The sequence below is a fragment of the Boleophthalmus pectinirostris genome, unplaced genomic scaffold (assembly GCF_026225935.1).
Source record: "Boleophthalmus pectinirostris isolate CB_2022bp ecotype Guang Dong unplaced genomic scaffold, ASM2622593v1 HiC_scaffold_13, whole genome shotgun sequence".
Classification (NCBI taxonomy): domain Eukaryota; kingdom Metazoa; phylum Chordata; class Actinopteri; order Gobiiformes; family Gobiidae; genus Boleophthalmus; species Boleophthalmus pectinirostris.
The window spans coordinates 7,476,801-7,499,478 of NW_026571036.1; the positions used below are offsets into that span (position 1 = coordinate 7,476,801).

Consider the following 22,678-nt stretch of genomic DNA (forward strand, 5'->3'; position numbering starts at 1 on the left):
TGTCCAGAGTTAAACATTTAAACTTCTTTATGAAGTGAAAGAAAGTGGTGCACAATTTTAGGTTTTCTGTACAGTTGTTCCAGAGCCCCACCAGATTATTGGTTATTTGATTAATAGATGGGTCCGGTCAAGTGGTAACGGAGGGAAACAGGCAGATTTTTTACATTCAAATGTCTCTTATTCAGAAACTAGAGGGACTATGGAAATAAGTAAAGTATCAGAATGTAGGAAGAGCTAACACTGCAACAGGGTAAAGTTAAACCTGTGATATTCTTTTCAAGTTGTTGACAAAAAATTTAAAAACTCATGTCGTAACGGAGGGAAGAATATGCAGCACTTTTTGGGCAATAAATACAAACAGCGATAACTAGTGGTTCTCACTTGCATATCCTTAATGAGATTCCGTAATGAGATTTTTAATTAAGAAAGGTCATGGTAACGGAGGGAAAATTGTGCAAGCAAGTAGAAGGTGCATGATTTTGCATAATTTGTTAGCTGTTTTCTTCCAAATACTTTAATATTACTTCAAAATGAAAGGAAACTATTTCAATAAAATATGTCAGTCCTTCCAAGCAAATTTTTATCATTTGGAACTATATATATATATATCACTGGAACTATATATATATTTTTTAATTATTATAGATCCATGATTGACACTGCAGCAGAACTTCTGGAGCAAATAAACCAGAGAGAATAAAATATCGAAATTAAAATAGGCACCAAGACTGTTTTTAATTGGTGTTATTTGAAGTAAACTTTAAATTAAATATTGGATTTTATGGATTTTATTTGACATTAAAACGGAATAATGAAATAATAACCCATTTTCCTGTTTTATTTTCATTCTTAATTGAAATTCAAAAGAATTGTTACATGGACCTAATCTAATCCAGTTATTTACAAACACAACAATATATTTAACCAAAACTGAACTTTTGTGAGATCTTTTTTGTAAGACTTGGAAAGCTAAATATCTTCCGTTATCAGTGTTGGAAAGGTGACTTTTAAAATGTAATCCCCTACAGATTACAGATTACACACCCCAAAATGTAGTTAGTAACATAATCCATTAAATTACTTAAAGTGAGTAACGTAATCTGAATACTTTGGATTACTTGGTTTGCTGTAGAGAAGCAAAGACTCAGATATCTTCACATAAGAAGTTTTGTCTACTAAAAGAAAATAAAAAGTCCAAATTTTACTGAACCAAATAAAAAATATTATTGATAGAAGAAGAGGAGACACGTCCACACAGCAGGATTTAGTCCTGTTAAATCCTGACATAGTTTAGACCTGGTTTAGTCCTGGTTAGTTTTGGTTTAGACCTGGTTTAGACCTGGTTTAGACCTGGTTGGACCTCTGTTTAACCTGGTTTTAGTCCTGTTAGTCCTGGTTTAATCCTAGTTTAGAACTGGTTTATTCCTGGTTTAGACCTGGTTTAGACCTAGTTTAGACTGGGTTTAGACCTGGTTTTAGATCTGACTTAGTGTCCAGCAATGAGTGGAATTATTGAAAAAAAAAAAAAAGGGATATAGCCCAAAATGTGAAAACGGGAAAACACCTCCGTGTAATCCATTTATTTCAAATTTCAATTACAAAGTAACTGTAATCTAATTACCATGCACTTAAACAGTAACTGTAACTGAATACAGTTACTCATAATTTGTACTCTGATTACGTAGCTCTGGTACATCTGTTACTCCCCAACCCTGTCCGTTATCTTAAAGGTCCACTATGTACTTCTGTGTATTTCTATGTACACAATGTCTTTCTATTAGTAGGTACAATGTTCTTGCTTTAACTTGTGTCCACTAACCAGCTTCATCTACACACAGTTCACCTCATCCCAGAGCTGTGATGCCCCAAACTAACTCACGTCCTTGAGAAAGACAAAAACAGAGAGAGACGGGAAGAGCTATGGCTTTCTTCAAGACCTTCCAGAACAATCTCCCCACCGTCAACATCTCCTCCATCTTGGACTCGGTCAGCAGCCGCGTGGACGACATCGCCAACAGCGTCAGCGATGCCACCTACGCCGTCAGCGACCAGCTCACCGAGGGAGTGACCACCATCGTGAAAAAGGTGCAGGACGTCGAAGAGGGGGACGGCGCCGGGGGCAGCGCGGGGCAGGACGGCGCCTCGGGTTCCGACGGGAAAGCTCGGAGCAAAAGCATCTGGCAAATCGGCGGGAACAACGAACCGGAGAGCCAAGGCGGCGAGGGGGGGACAACGACTACGCTCCCAGTCAGCTGGAATGGGAGTGGAGGGACGGGTGTTGGCGGGTGAAGCGCACGGAAGCCGAGCTGGCGGAGGAAGAGAGGAAGAAAAAAGAAAAACAAGAGCTGGAGGAGAAGAGGGAGCAGAAGAGGAAGGAACGCCAAGCCAAGCGGATGGAAGCCCAAAAGCAGAAGATGCAAGAAGGAGGAGAGAGAGAAGGCGAGGCGGAGGAGACGGAGAGCGTGCTGCTGCAGGACGATAAAGTGTCCGAGGGTCAACCGCAAGAGAGCGAGAAGGAGGGAGAGGAGGAGTGCGCCGCGGAGGAGAGCGAGAGGAAGATGTCCAAGGGAGAGGAGGATGAGGCGAAGGATGAAGAAGAGGAGGAGGAGGAGGTGGAGGTAGAGGTGTCCAAGACGAAGAAAAAGAAGAAAAAGGCCGAGAAGAAGAAGAAGAAGGGGGAAAAAGAGGGAAAGAAAGAGAAGGAGAAAGAGGAGGAGCGAGAGAAGGGCAAGAAGAGAAAGAAAAGTAAAAAGAAGAAAGGCAAAGGTTAGAGGAGTGTGAAGTGTTTCTTCTTCTCGCTGATCTTGGGATGTCGTCTGGATTGTTTTGTAGTGACGTGTGCAGTGTTTTGAACAATGGTGGAGTGGTTAAGCAAAACAAGAAATACAGTACATACATTTTGAACTAGGGCTGCTCAAAAAATCATTATCACGATTATTTTGGTCAATATTAAAATCACGATATTCAACTTGTTATTTTTTAGTTACACGATGCATTTATTCAGCATTTCTCTCTCTCTTTGTTATTGATAATTTACGCAAAACTTTCAAACTGAAAATAAATATAGGCTACAAATATGAACCTTAGAGCAGTTTTGCGTTATTAATAAAATATAAGGCATAGAAAAACATAAATGTATCCAAAATAAACCATATATCCAGCTGTTCAACAATCTCTATATTTAGAAAATAAGATAAATATACTTATTTATATGAAAAATATCCCAAAATAAAGGTTGCTAAGCTTTATAAATCGTTTCAACTCGATTATGAGTTTGAAGATTGTTTGACACACAAGTTGAAATCTTTATCAAAATTCAGTTAATTGGGCCTTTTAAATATGGTAGTAATTGACATCGCAATTATAAACTCAGCTCATTCCGCAAGCTTAATTTTAGAGGCAAGAAAATGAAAAATCACGTTTAAATGCTAATTCAAGAGCATTTCATCAAAATCGCAATCAAAATTCAATTAACTGCTCAGCCTTATTTTGAATATAGTATAAATGTTGAGTTGATTGGACATTTCCATTGTGCTGCACTTGTTTCCATGAATATGTTATTGCTTTGCCTGTAATATTACATAGTAAACTTATTTATCTCCACGGTGACACCACCAGGACAAGTTACAGATAAGATAAGATGTAGAGTTCGCTCACAGTACAAATGCAACACCTATGAATTTTCAGCCTTTCACAACCCCTGCTGGACTGAAAATGCACAGAAAGATTTGACTTTGACACTGTACTTCTTGTCTGGACAAGACAGTGGTGATTCGAGTGTGTACAACTCTTATGTCCCTGGGCCAGACGCTCCACCACATTGGCCACAGTCTCCAGAAGGACAATGAAAAATAAAACAGCAACAATAATACATTTTCTTTTTCTAACTTCTTCTTTTCTGTCCCCAGTGTGCAGTGTCCAGGTATTGACTGTAAATATTGTAAAATTCTGTACACTGACCTGCATTTGTGTGTTTCATCCAGAGGGGGCAGCGTCGGACAGCGAGGGTGAGGAGGGTGAGGAGAGGACCCCAGAGCCCATGGCCCAGCAGAGGGCGTCAGCCTGGGGGACAAAAGAGGAGCAGGAGGGCTACAGCAGCGAGGCGTCCAGCGAGCGGGGTAAGACCATGGATCTATTAAAATAAGTGGATAGGTAAGTAGTGGCCACTTACTGGTACTACAGTGAAAAAATCCCCTGGTCTAGAGCACAATGTAATCACAAACTGCTCGTGTTCGTCTGACAGGGCACCTACAACTTTAAAAAATGTTGGATTTTGTGGTGATTTTTACCTTTTTTTAGATCATAAACATTTTCTCAGCTCAAAATCCTTCAGTTGTCTTAAAAAACACTTTATAATCGTTCGCTCTGGCTCCGCTCTGCGTCCACTCGCTCTGATTGGTCAAAGCGATCACGTGATACACAAGACTGCGCTCCGTGCATGCGCTCACGTGCATTCGCGTGTACCCACGAGAGAAAAGAGCACTACTGCACATGCTCAATTGGCCCACAGCCAGCGGAAGTATCTCACCAGGCTAAAGGCGAATCTGGAAACATGCGCCATTGAGCTCGGCCCATTGCCTTGAATGGACGCCCAGTTTGAAACCCTGGGGCTTGGGTAAGACACTATTCTAGGCTACTGAATTCGGTTTAGGGAAATGGCTTTCACTTCAAAAGAATTAGATTAAAGCACATAAATAATAGTACTTTTGTTAGTTGGCTGACCTAAAATAGTAAAGGGTAATGGTATTTGTAGTTCCTTCATTTTCACTAAGCTGCTGGAACAAAACAATTTTTTTCCAGAGGCTAACTAAAAATATTGTGACCATTTATGCTGTTGTTGTGAGACTTGCTACATCCGCTTATAGACTCTACGTATTCACGCTTACGTCACAAACCAGGAAGACGCTTGGAAACTTCCAGTGTAGTTCCCGACACTGAAAAACCCATGTTATCAGCGGTAAAATGAAGACTGCATACGTATGTGCTGTTTGGAATCATCTTGAATGATATTGCCCAACATAACAAAACGCTACAATGACATTTAGATGAAGAAACCTGGGACATTTTCTCATTTTTCCTAGACAGAACACGCCGGAAGTTGTAATTGCATCTTACCAAACGTCTTCCTGGTTTGTGACGTAAGCGTGAGTAGAGCGTGAATATTTATGATCAGACTAAAACTATTCAGCCGAGTTCAATTTAAACCTATTCAAACTATGACTGAGTTTTTGTGAATCAAATCTGCCAAAACCAATTAAAGCATCTTACAAAACACATAACTCCACATTCACTTTGCAGTTTTGAGGAATTTTAAAGGAACTAGCGAAACAAGTAAAGCAGGTACACAAACTCTCCTGTCTGACAAGAAGAATGGCTACTTTTAAGGGTCAATTAGTTGTTTAGAGTGAAGACAGATTGATAACACGTGTAATCAGCGTCGTGTGTCCACTGTAACCCGACACTGTCCGTCTCACCTGTCCGTCTCCTCGTGTTTCTGTCCCATCTCGCGAGCAGCCACCATCCAGAGAATCCACAAGGACGCCTCCCTGAACGAGCTGCAGCCCCCGCCGTACCCGGAGCAGAGAAAGACCTCCTCCACGTCCTCGCGCTCCAACAGGGGGCGCAGGAGAGTCTCACACGCCCAGCACGGCTCCAGCCAGGCCAGCGAGGAAGAGGAGGAGGAGGAGGAGGAGCCGGACACAGAGAGCTACCTCAACAAGGGCTGTGACGAGGACATACCCAGTGACAGCACCGCCGTCCTGGGGCAAGAGGTGAGAAGGAAGGGGAGGGTCGTACATCCAACATCCAGCGGTTTGCATGTTCTCCCTGTGTTGGGTTTTTGATATTGATGGGCGAATGGAGCCTTGTGAAGCATTGACACCTCAGTCGCAATATTGTCTCAAATGGTTCGGCATGTCTGAGGCCTCGGAGAAACACTGACCTCTAGTGGACAAATTTAACCATTGGCATGCAGGTGTCTCAGCATCCATGAAGTATAGGCGAGTTTTAGCTGACGTCATTGTTATTAAAAGCCCATGTTGCATGCTGGGAAATATTCATATGGGGCCGGTGCAGAGGGATCTGGGCAGCAGTCGACGGCGGGGGCCTCGGCGACCAAATCTCCGGACATGGAGACTAGCTCTGGGGACATGGAATGTCACCTCGCTGGGGGGAAGGAGCCTGAGCTTGTGCGGGAGGTTGAGCGTTACCGACTAGTCGGCCTCAACTACACGCACAGTTTGGGCTCTGGAACCCAACTCCTTGAGAGGGGCTGGACTCTCCATTTCTCTGGCGTTGGCCGCGGGGAGCGGCGGCGGGCTGGTGTGGGCCTGCTCATTGCCCCACAGCTCAGCCGCTGTGTGTTGGAGTTCACCCCGGTGAACGAGAGGGTCGCGTCCTTGCGCCTTCGGGTCGGGGACAGGTCTCTCACTGTGATGTCGGCCTACGGGCCGAACAGCAGTGCAGAGTACCCGGCCTTCTTGGAGTCCTTGGAGGGGTACTAGACAGTGCATCCGACCAGGGACTCCGTTGTTCTCCTGGGGGACTTCAACGCCCACGTGGCAACGACAGTGACACAACCTCCCTGATCTGAACCCGAGCGGTGTTTTGTTATTGGACTTCTGTGCTAGTTTGTCCATAACGAACACCATGTTCGAGCACAAGGGTGTCCATAAGTGCACGTGGCACCAGGACACCCTAGGCCGGAGGTCGATGATCGACTGATGGAATAATTCCAAATGGTCTGCCCGCTTCCTTTCAGAGCTTTTCCGATGCTTGTGCTGCTTCCAGACATGTATTTTCATATTAAAGCATTTGACCGATCACATTTCAGCCATAATTTTGTGCCAGGCAGAATCAAAGTCAAAGAAATCTGCCTGAGGCCTTCACAATCGATTCTGCAGGCCTCGAACACAAAATAAATGTTGATGAAACTGTTGCCTCAACCAATCAGATTTTGAGTTGGTGTCACTTCTAGCAGGCGTACGACAACATCACTGTATTCAGACGCATTGATTGGACAGTCAGAGAACGGACCAGCCAAAGCAGCAAACTGCATCTGTAGCAGCTACGCAAATTGAAATTATTATTATTATTATGTATTACTATTATTAATTACCAGTGGTGTAGTGGGGATTTTTTAAGTGGGGTACGTGATTCGTGACTGAACCAAAAGGACCAAAGCAGGACTAAACCAGGACACAACCAGGACCAAACCTGGACCAATCCTGGATTGAGAGAGAGAGAGAACCCCAAGCCCGTAGAACAGAGTGTCCGCAAAGTGCGATCAGGAGACGGCTGCGCTTCGCTCTGTGAGGGGTGGACAGTACTGCAGATATCATGAGCCTATGCAGGTTGTTTTCATCATTGCCAGTAGCTCCAGTTTGACATTTAAGTTGTAGCTATTTTATATTTGTTATTTTTTTATATCTCACGTCGGGAGAAGTGGGTGGACGGCGTACTCTGCGTACCACGCCCACAACACCTCTGATTGTGACTACAAGAATTTTCTATCTGTGATGCAACGGCTCTTTATACTGTATTTCTACATAATAAGATGACTTTTATAACCATAAAATATTTATTGAGTGGATTTTTTTAAACAGAGCACTACTGAAGGCCTAGGTGTGAGATGCACAGTCCGCCACTGTATTACATCCCTAAGAATTACTTTAAATCTGCCTAAAGATGACTTGGAACAGCAGACAGTGCTGTTAATACAACACGAGCATAGTTTAGTAGCAAAAGTTTTAGTATTTAGTACCTTTTTAATCTAGAATTGAGCTAAATGATAGCATAATCCTTCAGATATGTGGTAAATGACACTGACCCAGTTTTACTAATGAATGAGTTGTGCAGGTTGAGCTCAGCTGACAGAAGTTTACTGTAAAAACACAGCTAAAGTTACAGGGTCTGTTTCAGTGTCAGATCATGTCAGGTATAAGTACTGGTGCTGATGGAGTGACAGGTGATGAGAGAACAGGAGAGGGAGGATTTCTTTTTAGTATTGGGTCCGGTCAAGTGGTAACGGAGGGAAACAGGGTCAGATTTTTTACATTCAAATGTCTCTTATTCAGAAACTAGAGGGACTATTGAAATAAGTAAAGTATCAGAATGTAGGAAGGTAAAGTTAAACCTGTGATATTCTTTCAAGTTGTTGACAAAAAATAAAAAAAACTCATGTCTGTAATGGAGGGAATGAAATATGCAGCCCTTTTTGGGCAATAAATACAAACAGTGATAACTCTTGGTTCTCACTTACATATCCTTAACAAACTGGTTTGAATATTTGCTTCATATAGTTTTCTACCATATGGTACAAGATTAGGTTGAAAAACCTCTTACATTTGAGTAATGAGATTTTTTATTAAGAAAGGTCATGGTAACGGAGGGAAAAGTAACGGAGGGAAAATTGTGCAAACAAGTAGAAGGTGCAGGATTTTGCATAATTTGTCAGTTTTTTACTTCAAAATGAAAGGAAACTATTGTGCATTTTTCGATTTTGTGTTTAAATGAAAAATGGAAAAAATGGACAATGACCATTTCCGTGACTAAAAACTGAGAAACTGGACTTTTGCGCCACATACGAACTGAGCCAGGACTGAATCAGGATTAAAACCAGGACTAAACCAGGACTAAACTGGTCTCAGTCCTGGTCTCAGTCCCGGTCTGATCCTGGTCTAGTCCTGGTCTGGTCCTGGTCTCAGTCCCAGTCTCAGTCCCGGTCTCAGTCCCGGTCTCAGTTCTGTTCTGGTCCCGGTCTCAGTCCTGGTCTTAGTCCCGGTCTGGTCCTGGTCTAGTCCTGGTCTGGTCCCGGTCTCAGTCCCGATCTCAGTCCCGGCCAGGTTCCGGTCTGGTCCCAGTCTCAGTCCCGGTCTCAGTCCTGGTCTGGTTCCAGTCTTAGTCTTGGTCTCAGTCCCAGTCTGGTCCCGGTCTCAACCCTGGTCTGGTCCTGGTCTGATCCTGGTCTGATCCCGGTCTCAGTCCTGATCACCTGACAGTCTATGCGGGCGCACCTCTGGGCCGTCCCTACACTCAGTCTTGGTTTAGTCCTGGTTTAGTCCTGTTCAGTCCTGGTTTAGTCCTGGTTTAGTCCTGTTTCAGTCCGGTTTAGTCCTGGTTTAGTCCTGTTCAGTCCTGGTTTCAGTCCTGTTAGTCCTGGTTCAGTCCTGTTTAGTCCTGGTTTAGTCCTGATTCAGTCCTGGTTCAGTCCTGTTTAGACCTGGTTCAGTCCTGGTTCAGTCCTGGTTTAGACCTGTTTCAGTCCTGTTTAGTTTTAGTCCTGGTTTAGTCCTGGTTCAGTCCTGTTTAGACCTGGTTTAGTCCTGGTTCAGTCCTGGTTCAGTCCTGGTTTAGACCTGTTTCAGTCCTGGTTTAGTCCTGGTTTAGTCCTGATTCAGTCCTGGTTCAGTCCTGTTTAGACCTGGTTCAGTCCTGGTTTAGTCCTTGTTTAGTCCTGTTTTTTTCCATTTTTCATTTAAAACACAAAATCAAAAACTCATTATCCGTTTTTCATTTTGGTTTTGGAGACAAATACTGAAGAAATTTGTTGTTTTTTCGTTTTCTTATTTTTAGTTTAATCTTGAAAAACACGAATGAACGAATGACACACGGATTGTGACTCATTGGATTTTAGAGAAACTGTTGTGTTTGGACGACAAAGCACAATGGATTTGAAACTCACTTTTTTAACTCTTTCAATCTTTAACAAGACCCTGTTTTTTGCATGAAGAGATTCTTGCCAAAACCTGCACAGTGAACAATCAGAAACAAATCAGATTACTCTCATCAGATGTCCCTGTTTACATGACATTTGGATAATCTGATAACTCCAGAAATCAGATCACCGTCCCGCTCTTGTCGTTCCAGGACGGCTCTGTGCCCCCCCTGCCCGCCGCCTACGAGCCCGAGCCCATGGCCAAGTACGGCACTCTGGACGTCGCCTTCGAGTACGACTCCGGCGAGCAGTGGTTGGCCGTCACCGTCACCGCGGCAACGGACATCCCCGCCCTAAAGCAAACCGGGAACATCGCCTGGCAGGTAATGTGTTGGGATGAACTTCTTATGCGTAACGAAAACTAACAAACAAAAGCTGCGAGCAATAGAGATGTGACAATAACCGAAATATCGAGATATCGTATCGTCAAAAGTCTCATAATAATATCGTGGGCTGTCACAATATATCGACAATCACATGTTCCTTCGCTTAAAGGTTGTATGGAGGATTTTTTTTTTGCTTCAAACTGTCAGTGAAAGATTAAAATACCATTACAGAGACGCAGCAGCTTTGTAATTATGATGACCTAAAAAAAAAAAAGAACGAAAATCTATCAACTGTGGACGTGTTGAGGCCAGATAAACATCAGCCAATAGAAAACGAGGCTCCCTCATTTTCTATTGGCTGTTAGGTTGTCAATCAAACTCCCTAGTGTAACTGACTCGTCGGAGCGCGGGGATTACGTGGTTTACGCAGCGGTTCTTAGAGGCTTTTTCGAACTGTCGCTTCCTCGCATTTCGCACAAAGTTTGTCGCGACGGCGGACGAGAAAAAAAAAACAAAAAAACTGACGCGTCGGTCGCTGAATTACTTCTAGACAGGAAACTTCAACAGTAATTCTGAATGCGCACAAGGACTGTTGCTGTATTTCTCTTCCCTTAAAAAAATCCTCTATACAACCTTTAAATGCATGGTTTTACACTAACAACAGTTTATAAACATCAGGAACTACATGTCCCATGATTCATTTCAGTGCAGACAACGTGAAGAAATATGTTTTTTACTTGAATTCTTGGGATTATCACGGATATCTTGTCAAGGTATTTTAAAAGCAAAAAAAAGTTTCCCATCTACAATTATATTAGCCGTGAGATTTGGATATCGTGATAATAGATTTGGATATTGTTACATACCTAGTGAGCAAACTTATAACTAAACATAACTCAAATAATCACCTTTAGGCAGTAAAGTAAAACAAACTGTGTGTGTCCAGATCCAAAGCTGCATTTTCCAAGATTTATTCCAAGTTTTGCAGGTAAACAATAAGCCTCTGCCTCTCCTGCCGACTGGTAAAAACTAGTGTTGTAGTACTCGATTGGTCTTTGTCTCGAGATCGGCCTCGACACCGCTTTTTTCAGTCTTGGTCTCATCTCGGACTTGAGCATATTTGGACTTTTAAGCGTAAACATTAACCAGATCAAATGGAGATAGATTTATTTAAAAAAATATATTAAAGATATATATGTACATTTGTATATTTGTACACAAATATACTATTATACTAATATATTATTACACAAGACTGTCGATGTAAATGTCTGTGTTGATAGAATAATTTCAGAAGTAAATCCAACCTTGCATTTTGAAGGATTTATGTCTGAGCAGCAGCAGTGAGTTGTACTTCCTGATAGAAAGTTTGACAGTGGCGGACTGATATATGAGAAAATAGTCCCTCAACATGTGACGATCCATGCGATGCAAGGTTAGTTTTATTTCAAACAATATTCTATCAACACAGACATTTACATGGACAGTCTGGTGTAATAATAGATTTGTTTCGGGTGTTTTGTGGAGTGGGTAATGCTGTTTTTAGTGGCAGGCTAACTATGGCCATTGACATGCACTAGCCTAGCACCAGCGACCTCTGCAAATACAAGGACTGGATGGAATATTTTAAAAAGTGTCTCCACACGTCTCCAACACTCTGGCTCACTAGGAAATGAGGCCCTATGTCCAAAATTTCAGACGGTCCCTTTAACATTTGTATTGATTGGCAGGAGAGGCAGAAAGCGTAGGCCTGAACATGTATCCTTATTGTTTGCCTGCAAAACTTGGAATAAATCTTGGAAAATGCAGCTCTGGATCTGGACGTTGAGTTTGTTGTACAGCGAAAACCACATACCCATGGTGCCTAAAGGTGAATATTTGAGTTTGTTTATTTCTAAGTCTAAGTTTAAGTTTGTTAGTTTTAGGAAATGAGGTCCTATGTCCACATTTCCAGACTGTCCCTTTAATTGTCCTGTTTTGGTGTTTGGTTTTGAGCTAAAAAGTGAAAGTGAGTAACTAGTTTGTGACTGTAAAATTACATGAGAGAGACTTGTTTAGCAGCACAAATCAGCCCAATTGTTGACCAGCTCAGTTCTTTATTTAGCATTTTAAACTATAATCAAGAATTTTTTAATGTTTTCTGAACCCAACATATTGTAAAAGTTGAATCCTTGTGACAGGTTCATCTGGTCCTGCTGCCCACCAAAAAGCAGCGCGCCAAGACGGGGGTGCAGAAGGGTCCCTGCCCGGTCTTCACGGAGACGTTTAAGTTCTCGCGGGTGGAGCAGGACGCGCTGGGGGACTACGCCGTCAGGTTCAGGCTCTACAGCATCAGGAGGATGAAGAAGGAGAAGGTTCTGGGCGAGAAGGTCTTCCATCTGACCAAGCTCAACCTGCAGGGCAAGATGGCTCTGCCCGTCACGCTGGAGCCCGGGTCCGAGGCCACGGTCAGTCTCACGTGAACAGTTCATTTAAGCTCAGGACAGTTGTTCCCAGAATTAATCATGTATTTTATTGATCTCTGGTCGTGCACAAACCATAAATAAAAACATGTTCATACAGCACACACCGTTCATTCAAACCTCAGTGCATCAACGGGCACATTCGCAAATTTACTCTCCGTTTAAAAGTCAGTCAGTTCATTTTTATTTTGTCCTACTATAAACAAATACAAAGCTCTCCGTTATTTCCTGAATATAAATAAGACTTTAAATAATTGCCATTTAAAACAAAAAGTCTAATTCTTCCTCCAAAGGCTTGTGTCTGTTGAAAAACCACTCATTTTTCCTGACAGACGATTGGTTGTGGATCTCTGCATTAAAAACACCCGAGCTGATCACTGACCATTAGAAATTTCAGCCACACTTGTTCTGTCTGTGAAATTTTTAAGCGAATTGCAATTTCCACTGTCATAGAATTTGAGCTTTTTGGACAAGATACATTTTAGAGCACAAAAAAAAAAAAAAAAAATTTACTACTGTATTTTTATGTTTTTTGTTTTGTTTTTTGTTTGTTTTAACTAAAGCAAAAATAAAACAAGCAAGCTATTGTAAGACTTAAACTAAAAAGAAAAGAGAAATTGTAAGGAAATATTCTCTTAGAGTCAGACTAAGTGCTTAATGGTAATATAAAAGGTGTCCCAAAAAATTTGACATAATTTTAAAAGCAATTATCTTAAAAACTACTAAAGTCCACTAATTGAAACTGAACAAGTTCAGGTGTTGGACATCCTAAGTTTATTATGGGACTGAAAATTTGGCCTGTGATATAATTATATTTGGCCCGCGAGATCATATCAAGTATGGATTAGAGCTGCTCACCAGCTACAGATCAACTATAGAGACATTATTTATTTAAAATTTTGTTATCATTTTATATTATGAACCTGCCCAGGGATTCAATGTTTAAGCTATAAACTGTACAAAAGCATTTATTCCTTAATGAGTTAATGTATAGGTTGTAACACTGTCCCACGTCTCATTAAAGAAGAGATAAACCTGCAGATGTTGTTGAAATTTTTATAATAAATATTTAGTTTGACCCACAACTTAGTCCCAGTTTTTAATTTTGGCCTCTGTGAATTTGAGTTTAACATCCGTGCTCTATCTGATCCTTTTAGCCCTGCATAAGATCCTTCCTCTTTCAAATTTTTGGAACCAAGTCCAAATTTGTTTGCCAGTTGGTTGAAGTTTTTCCAAATTTTGCTTTGAATTCACCTTGCACAGTCTTGAGTGAGTTTGTGCGAGCAGATTCCAAGACGCAAAATGACTTCTCTTTGGGAATGAACGACATGGTTCAACCTGAAAACGGAACAAACGTATAACAGTAAATTAAATCTTGATCTGTTTCTATACATTCTGTGAAAATTTGAGGTTATTTCAACAAAAATTGCCGAAATTATTTGCCTGAGAAATGATGTCAGATGTTTTTGGACACCCGGTTTATTTTATCTCTCCTATAACTTATGTCCCCCCCGTGTCCCTCCTCTGTCCCCTCTCCTCTGTGCTCCCTCAGGGCTGTGGTTCGGTGGTGAGCGTGTCCCGCAGTGGTGGAGCTCTGTCGTATCGCTCCACAGAGGACACGTGTCTGCCCGAGATCCTCCTGGGCCTCCTGTACAACTCCACCACCGGACGTCTGTCTGCAGAGGTGATCCAGGGCAGCCACTTCAAGACCTCGGCCACAGACAAGCCCATGGGTCAGGACTCACATCTGGACTGTCTCTGTGTGTGACGTGGGTGGTACAGGGTGGGGCAGTTTTTGTTCAGAATGATATGGACCCTTTAAAATGCAACTTGTAACTTTTTTTAATCCCTAAAATCCAATCCACTTATTTCATAAACAAAAGAAATATAAACAAATAAAACATATGCAATAGAAATATAAAATAAAGCTCGTCCTCATTAAAGGTTGTATGGAGGATTTTTTTTTTGTTTCAAACTGTCAGTCAAAGATTAAAATACCATTACAGAGACGCAGCAGCTTTGTAATTATGATGACCAAAAAAAAAAAGAACGAAAATCTATAAACTGTGGACGTGTTGAGGCCAGATAAACATCAGCCAATAGAAAACGAGGCTCCCTCATTTTCTATTGGCTGTTAGGTTGTCAATCAAACTCCCTAGTGTAACTGACTCGTCGGAGCGCGGGGATTACGTGGTTTATGCAGCGGTTCTTAGAGGCTTTTTCGAACTGTCGCTTCCTCGCAATTCGCACAAAGTTTGTTGCATCGGCGGACGAGAATCCACGACCGGTTCGCCGCAAAAGAAAGTCGGTTTTTGAGGTCGCTGAAAGAAGAAGAGAAGAGGAAAAGGAGCAAAGCCAAACTGAGGTGATTCTTGGAGATCTCGTCCAGCGATGGCGCGACCGAAGCAGACGAAGGTCTAAAAACTGACGCGTCGGTCGCTGAATTACTTCTAGACAGGAAACTTCAACAGTAATTCTGAACGCGCACAAGGACTGTCGCTGTATTTCTCTTCCCTTAAAAAAATCCTCTATACAACCTTTAAGACAATAAAAGTATTTTCTGTCTGTAAGGCCTGAGTACATTGCGCATGTGCCTGTGTTTCTAATGTCTTTTTACGTTTAAAGGGTCTATAACAATCTGTGTATCATTCGTTCATTTGTTTTTCAATATAAAACCAAAAAATAAGAAAACCAAAAAAACAACTATTTTCTTCATTATTTGTCTCCAAAACCAAAATGACTTCAGTTTTGGATTTTGTTTTTAAATGAATAATGGAAAAAAAAAGAAAAGATATTTCCAGTTTTCGTGACTTAAACTGCGATGCCGGACTTTAGCGCCGCATACGGACTGAACCAGGACTGAATCAGGACTAAAACAGGACTAAACCTTTTTTAGTCCTGGTCTGGTCCCAGTCTCAGTCCTGGTCTCAGTCCTGGTCTCAGTCCCGGTCTGATCCCGGTCTGGTCCCAATCTGTTCCTGGTCTGTTCTGGTTTGGTCCTGGTCTCAGTCCCAGGCTGTTCCTGGTCTGGTCCCAGTCTCAGTCCCAGGTCTGTTCCCGGTCTCAGTCCCGGTCTGGTCCCAGTCTTAGTCCCGGTCTCAGTCCCAGTCTCAATCATGGTCTGGTCCCGGTCTCAGTCCTGGTCTCAGTTCTGGTCTGGTCCCGGTTTCAGTCCTGGTCTCAGTCCCGGTCGGATCCTGGTCTGGTCCAGGTCTGGTCCTGGTGTCAGTCCTGGTCTGTTCCCGGTCTCAGTCCTGGTCTGGTCCCGGTCTCAGTCCCGGTCTCAGTCCCAGTCTCAGTCCCGGTCTGATCCCGGTCTTAGTCTCGGTCTCAGTTCTGGTCTGGTCCCAGTCTAAGTCCTAGTCTCAGTCCCGGTCTGTTCCTGGTCTGGTCCCGGTCTGGTCCTGGTCTGGTATCGGTCTGTTCCCGGTCTGTTCCCGGTCTGGTCTTGGTCTGGTCCCGGTCTCAGTCACAGTCTGGTTCCAGTCTTAGTCTCGGGCCTCAGTCACAGTCTCAATCATGGTCTGGGCCTGGTCAGGTCCCGGTTTCAGTCCCGGTCTGATTCTGGTCTGGTCCCCGACCTGTCTTAGTCCTGGTTCAGTCCTGGTTCAGTCCGTATGCGGCGCAAAAGTCCGACATCGCAGTTTAAGTCACGAAAACGAGAAACGGCCGTTATCCGTTTTTTCCATTCTTCATTTAAACACAAAATCAAAAACTGAAAAAACAAATCATTATCTATTTTGTTTTGTTTTTTTCATTTTGGTTTTGGAGACAAATATATTTTTTTTCATTTTGTTATTTTTGGTTTTATATTGAAAACGAATGAACGAATGATACACGGATTTATAACAACTGAAAACATTTGGAGTTTTACTTGTTGTTAGTTACTCACCCAACCTGGTACCGCTCACTTTTTATAACCTCACCTTCTGTGTCTGGCCCCGTTCGGACTCGCAATTGTTTTTACGTGTTCAGAAACAATTGCAAGTGACAATTTTCCAAGCTGTTTCTATATTTGATTTGTTTGCGTTGAGTTGTCACCTCTAAACCTCTCTCCTCTTCTCCTCTGTGTGTGTTTGTGTGTTTGTGTTTGCGTGCGTGTGTTTTGTTGTGTTGCAGACGGTCTGTTTTGTTGTGTCAAACATTTTGTGGGTGGACAGCTGTATATCATGAGAGGTAAGGCCGTAAGGAATTATCTACAGCACGGCATTAAACAAATCTATTTCCAGAGAAAGCATTTTAAAGGTTGTATAGAGGATTTTCCAAGGAACGAGAAATCCAGCGACTGTTTGTCCTTTTTCAAATGTTGCGCATGCGTGAAACCACCCCCCCTCCCCTACAGCTCCTACGTAGAAACGCCTCCTCCCTCCTCCTCTTACGCCAGAAACAGGTTTGTTTACAGCCGGTGAGCTGCACATGACTTGTAAACAACTAACTACAGTGTTGTTCGGAGAAGTGAGGAGCGGGGGGAGATTTCGTTCGCGGACGAGAGTGATTGTTTCGGGCAGTGGGGAGAGGAGCAGGAAAGGGGAGCAGAGAAGGCTCGGAGATTCCGTGCGAATGAACTAGCTACAACACGCAGCAGCAAGCGGACTCTTTCTTTGCCTTGTGTTTTCAGACATAGGATATCGCTTTCGTGTCCTGAAAAACGTTTGTCTGCTCTTGGAAATAAAGTGTTTTCATAATAAGCAGAAGTTTCCTGTCCAGGAGTAATTTGTGGACCAGTGCGTCAGTCTTTAGACCCTGCGTCTGCTTCAGTCGCGCCATCGCTGGAATGAATCTTCAAGAATCACCTTAGTTTGGCTTCGCTGCGTTCCCCTTGTCTTCTTCTTTCAGCGACCTCAAAAACTGACTTCTTTTGCGGCGAACTGCTCCTGGATTCTTGTCGCCATTGCAACAAACTTTGTGCGAACTGCGAGGAAGATGTAGGTCAAAAAAAGCCACTAAGAACTGTTGCGTTGGTGGAGTAAACAGCGTCTGTGCGGCTTGCGTCTGTGGACTGCGTGACAGGCGTACGCAAACCATGTACCGGCGGCGCGCAGGCAAGTCAGTTACGCTAGAAACGTAGGGAGATTGATTGACAGCCTGTCAGCTCACAGATAACGAGGCAGTGTCGTTATCATTTAGCCCCACCACGTCCAGAGTTGATGAATTTTTATTCTCTTTTTTTTGGTCATCATAATTACAAGGCTACTGCATCTCTATAATGCTATCATTGACAATTTGAAACAAAAAAAATCCTCCATACAACCTTTAAGGTGTTTTTGAGCAATAAAAATACCTGCATTTAAGTCAAAGCTGAAGTTACATGTGCTGCAGGCAGTGTTGGGAAGGTGACTTTTAAAATGTATTCCCTTACAAATTACAGATTACACACACCAAAATGTAGTTTGTAACATAATCCATTAAATTACTTAAAGTGAGTAACGTAATCTGAATACTTTGGATTACTTGATTTGCTGTAGAGAAGCAAAGACGAGGAAATCGTAACATAAGAAGTTTTATCTGCTAAAAGAAAATAAAAAGCCCAGACTTTACTGAACCAAATAAAAAATATTATTGATAGAAGAAGAGGAGGAGTCACTGTCCAAGCAGCATGATTTAGTCCTGTTAAATCCTGGTTTAGTCCTGGTTTATTCCTGGTTTAGTCCTGGTTTATTCCTGGTTTAGTCCTGGTTTAGTCCTGGATTTAGTCCTGGTTTAGTCCTGGTTTAGACCTGGTTTTAGACCTGGTTTGAACCTGGTTTAGACCTGGATTTAATCCTGGTTTAGTCCTGGTTTAGTCCTGGTTTAGACCTAGTTTAGACCTGGTTTTAGACCTGGTTTAAACCAGGTTTAGAACTGGTTTGGACCTTAGTTTAGTCCTGGTTTAGACCTGGTTTTAGTCCTGGTTTAGTCTTGGTTTAGTCCTGGTTTAGACCTAGTTTAGACCTGGTTTTAGACCTGGTTTATACAAGGTTTAGAACTGATTTGGACCTGGGTTTAGTCCTGGTTTAGTCCTGGTTTAGACCTGGTTTTAGTCTTGCTTTAGTCCTGCTTTAGTCCTGGTTTAGACCTAGTTTAGAACTGGTTTTAGACCTGGTTTATACCAGGTTTAGAACTGGTTTTAGACCTGGTTTATACCAGGTTTAGACCTGGGTTGGACCTGGGTTTAGTGTCTGGCAATGAGTGGAATTACCAAACAAAACAAAACACAAAAAAAACCCCGAATAGCCCAAAATGTGAAAACGGGAAAATCCTGCCGTGTAATTTATTTATTTTTTCCATTTATTTCAACAAAGTAACTGTAATCCAATTACCACTCATTGAAACAGTAACTGTAACTGAATACAGTTACTCATCATTTGTACTCTGATCATGTAACTCCTGTACATGTAATCTGTTACTCCCCAACACTGTTTACAGGTGATTTTACTTCATACACTGATATGATTTGTACGGACATAAACAGTATTTTTATACGTGTTAGCTGCTCACGCTGTAGATTTCTACAAACATGTTCTGAAATGCATGAGGTTCTTGAGTTAGTTTGGCAGTTCAGATTTCACTCTTCTCTTTAATGTAATGCTCCTGGACTTTTTCAATTTTCTGTTGCAATAAGTTGGAGAGAAATAATTGGACTTGGACTCAGATTTGTTTCAGGCGTGTTCAGGCTCGTCTGACATTGATCTGAGTCATATATTAATGTGTTTCAAGCACAATTAGATTAACTCTGCGTTTGATTATCTTCCGACTCCCACTTGGACTTGGGATTTGACGTCACATCCCAGCTTGAAGTGTATTATTATGTTTCACGTGTCAAACTACGTGGATTATGATTATGACTATTCCCTCATCTTACGAAAACGCTGCCACTTTAGTTAATACAATTTTTGACGTTTGCACTTTATTATATGTCTTGATTTCTCTTTCGTTACAACCTCAGAGACGTTAAAGCTCGTTAAATCAACTATTTTTTCAATATTGGCCTCACCACAAAACCAACTATCAAACCTACAGGCAGTGATACAAACGCGGTGAGGTACTGCAGTGATAAAAGTGACTGAAATTATCATTTAAACCACCAACCACTTTCTCGAAAAATCTGTTCGGAAGGAGAATTGAACGCAGGGTAATACTTTTTTTTTCGTAATTTTCAAGTCACTCAAATCAAGTAAATTTTTTTAAAGTAAATTTTACTTTGCACAGTGTATGGAAGATAATTTGTTCAATCAGATTTTGAATTTTAAATACCGCTGAATTTCACTTTGAATTTCTCAACTCTAAAAGGTTTGAAATTCAATATAAAAAAAATTAAAAATCAACTTTTAAATATTCAGTACAAATATTTTCAAGCCCTCAAATTCAGCAGTCAAAATTCTGAGGGTCACCCTGCGTTCAATTGTCTTCCAACTCCCACTTGGACCTTGGATTTGACATCACGTCCGAGCTTGAAGTGTATTTTTATGTTTTGCGTGTGGGACGCCCGTTAAATCAAGTATTTGTTCAATATTGGCCTCATCAGTTCACCGACTACCAAACCCACAGGCAGTGATACAGACACGGTGAGGTATTACAGTCATACGAGAGACTGAAATTATAATTTAAACCACCAAAGTGTCCAAACACAATGAAAACACTTCATATTTACACGTCACATGTCACTTGCTCGGTCGACTTTTTCCGCCGCCGAGGTCCGAGTCGCGCTGTCCCAGGAAAAAGGGCGTGTCACGTGTCACTAGGCAACTTCCTCCGAAAACCGATTCGGAAAGATAATCAAACGGAGGGTAATACTTTTTTTTTTTTTTTGTAATTTTCAAGTCACTCAAATCAAATCCATTTATTTAAAGTAAATTTTACATTACACTGTGTATGCAAGATAATTTGTTCCATCAGATTTTGAATTTTAAATATCGCTGAATTTCACTTTGAATTTTTCAACTCTGAACGAACATGTTTGAATTATTTTTATTCTGAATTTTAGTTGCTGGAATTTTAAGTATACTTATTAAGTGTTTAAAATGCAATATAAAAAAATGTACTTTTAAATATTCAGTACAAATATTTTCAAAATTCAGAGTGAAAAGAATTCACAGGAACAATCCAAGATGCCAAGGTCTAAGCAATCTATCTGAAGTGATCCGATCTAATTTAGTAACAAAAAAATAAAAATAAAAAAAGGTGAAGTGAAGCGATCTGATTGGTCAGAATTATTCTAATCAAAACCTCATCTGTTTTATTTCTCTTTTATTTAAACTCCGAACACAGATGAGAACGGCCAAGGATCGATTGCTTTTGCCTCGGCATTTTGGATCTTTGCTGTAAAAATTTTCACTGCGAATTTTACTCTCTGAATTTTGACTGTTGAATTCAAGAGCTTGAAAATATCTGTGCTGAATATTTAAAGGTCATTTTTTATTTATTATTTTTTTATTTGAAACATATTGAAAAAGTGTAAGTGTAATTTCAGCAACTAAAATTCAGAATAAAAATAAATACGTGATATTGTATCGTCAAAATTCTCACAATAATATCATGAACCATCACAATATATCGAATTATTATCGAAGTCTCTTGGCTTAAATTGAGTTATGGTGCAGCAATAGCTAAAAAAGACAGAGGGAACTACATAGACCATGATCCTTTGCTCCATTTCAGTGCAGACTACAAGAAGAAAAACAGTTTTAAGCAGTTTTAAGTCTTAGTTCTTTGTGCGTTGTGCATCGTGAAAATATCGTACCGAGAGATTTGGATGTTGTTAAATCCCTAAGAATAATTTAAACATTTTTTCAGAGTTAAAAAATTCAAAGCGTGTTTTAAAATTCAAAATCTGATGGAGCAAATTGTCTTTATTTTATCCGAGCCTGCAGTTCTAAATCTGACCACTTGACGTCACTGTTTCTCTCCTGCACAGACACTTACGTGAAGCTGGTCATGCTGGACTCGAAAGGCAAAGAGATGTCCAAGTGCAAGACCGGGGTGTGCCGAGGCCAGCCCAACCCCACCTACAAGGAGAGCTTCGTGTTCCAGGTGGCCCTCTTCCAGCTGTCCGAGGTCTCCCTGGTGCTGTCGGTGTTCTGCCGGAGGAGCACCCTGAAGCCCCGCGAGAGGCTGGGCTGGGTGTCGCTGGGCCTCAACAGCACCAGCGACGAGCAGCTCAGCCACTGGACCGAGATGAGGGAGGCCGAGGGGCAGCAGGTGTGTCACTGGCACACGCTCACGGACACATAGAGGGAGGAGGGGAGGGCGCCACCCGGTGGAGACGAGAGGAGAGGACGTGAAAAGACACTGATTTTACAAATGAAATGTGAAGATAAATGGAAAAATACGAAGATTGGGGAACGTCTACTCAGATAAATAGAGGAGGAGGGAGGAGAGGGCGCCATCTGGTGGAGACGAGAGGAGAGGACGCTACGATTTGTGAAAAGACGCTGATTTTACAAAAGAAATGTGAAGATAAATGGACAAATATGAAGATTGGGGAATGTTTACTCACAGATACATAGAGGAGTTGGGAGAGAAATGGGCGCCCTCTGGTGGAGAAATGAGAGAAAAATACCGACAATAAGTCTTAAATATGTGGAAAGAGACACAGATTTTACAAGTGAAATATGAAGATAATTCGACAAATACAAAAAAGAAAGGAGAAAATATAAAGGAGGGAGAGAGAGGGCGCCCTCTGGTGGAGACATGAGAGAAAAATACTGCTAATAACTTATCAAAATGTGGAAAGAGATACTGATTTTACAAGCGAAATATGAAGATAATTTGACGAGTATAAAAATGAAAAATGTTTACTCACAGATACATAGAGAGAAGGGAGAGAGAGGGCGCCATCTGGTGGAGACGTGAGGAAATAGGTTACTATAATAAGTCAGGCCGTGATTTTAGAAGTGAAATCTGAAGATAATTCGACAAGTACAAAAATGAAAAATGTTTGCTCATAGATTCATTGAAAGGAGGGAGAGAGAGGGCGCCATCTAGAAATGAGACATGAGGGAACAGTATTGACAATAAATCATCAAAACGTGGAAAGAGACACTTGATTTTACAAGTGAAATATGAAGGTAATTCGACAAATACAAAAAAGAAAGGAGAAAAAAAAATATAAAGGAGTTGGGAGAGAGGGCGCCCTCTGGTGGAGACTTGAGGGAAGAGTAGTGACAATAACTCATCGAAATGTGGAAAGAGACACT

The 22,678-nt window shown here is 41.7% G+C and overlaps 1 protein-coding gene across 1 annotated transcript; it reads left to right on the forward strand.

Annotated features, from left to right (window-relative positions):
• The first annotated feature begins 1,920 nt into the window (after positions 1-1,920).
• LOC110164234 (synaptotagmin-14-like) lies at positions 1,921-21,713 on the forward strand. The gene is given in 9 exon segments (XM_055149600.1): positions 1,921-2,221; positions 2,224-2,766; positions 3,984-4,109; positions 5,515-5,771; positions 9,868-10,038; positions 12,222-12,488; positions 14,056-14,236; positions 16,623-16,679; positions 21,397-21,713. Coding segments are annotated over 9 exon segments (2,220 nt in total).
• Positions 21,714-22,678: the final 965 nt, after the last annotated feature.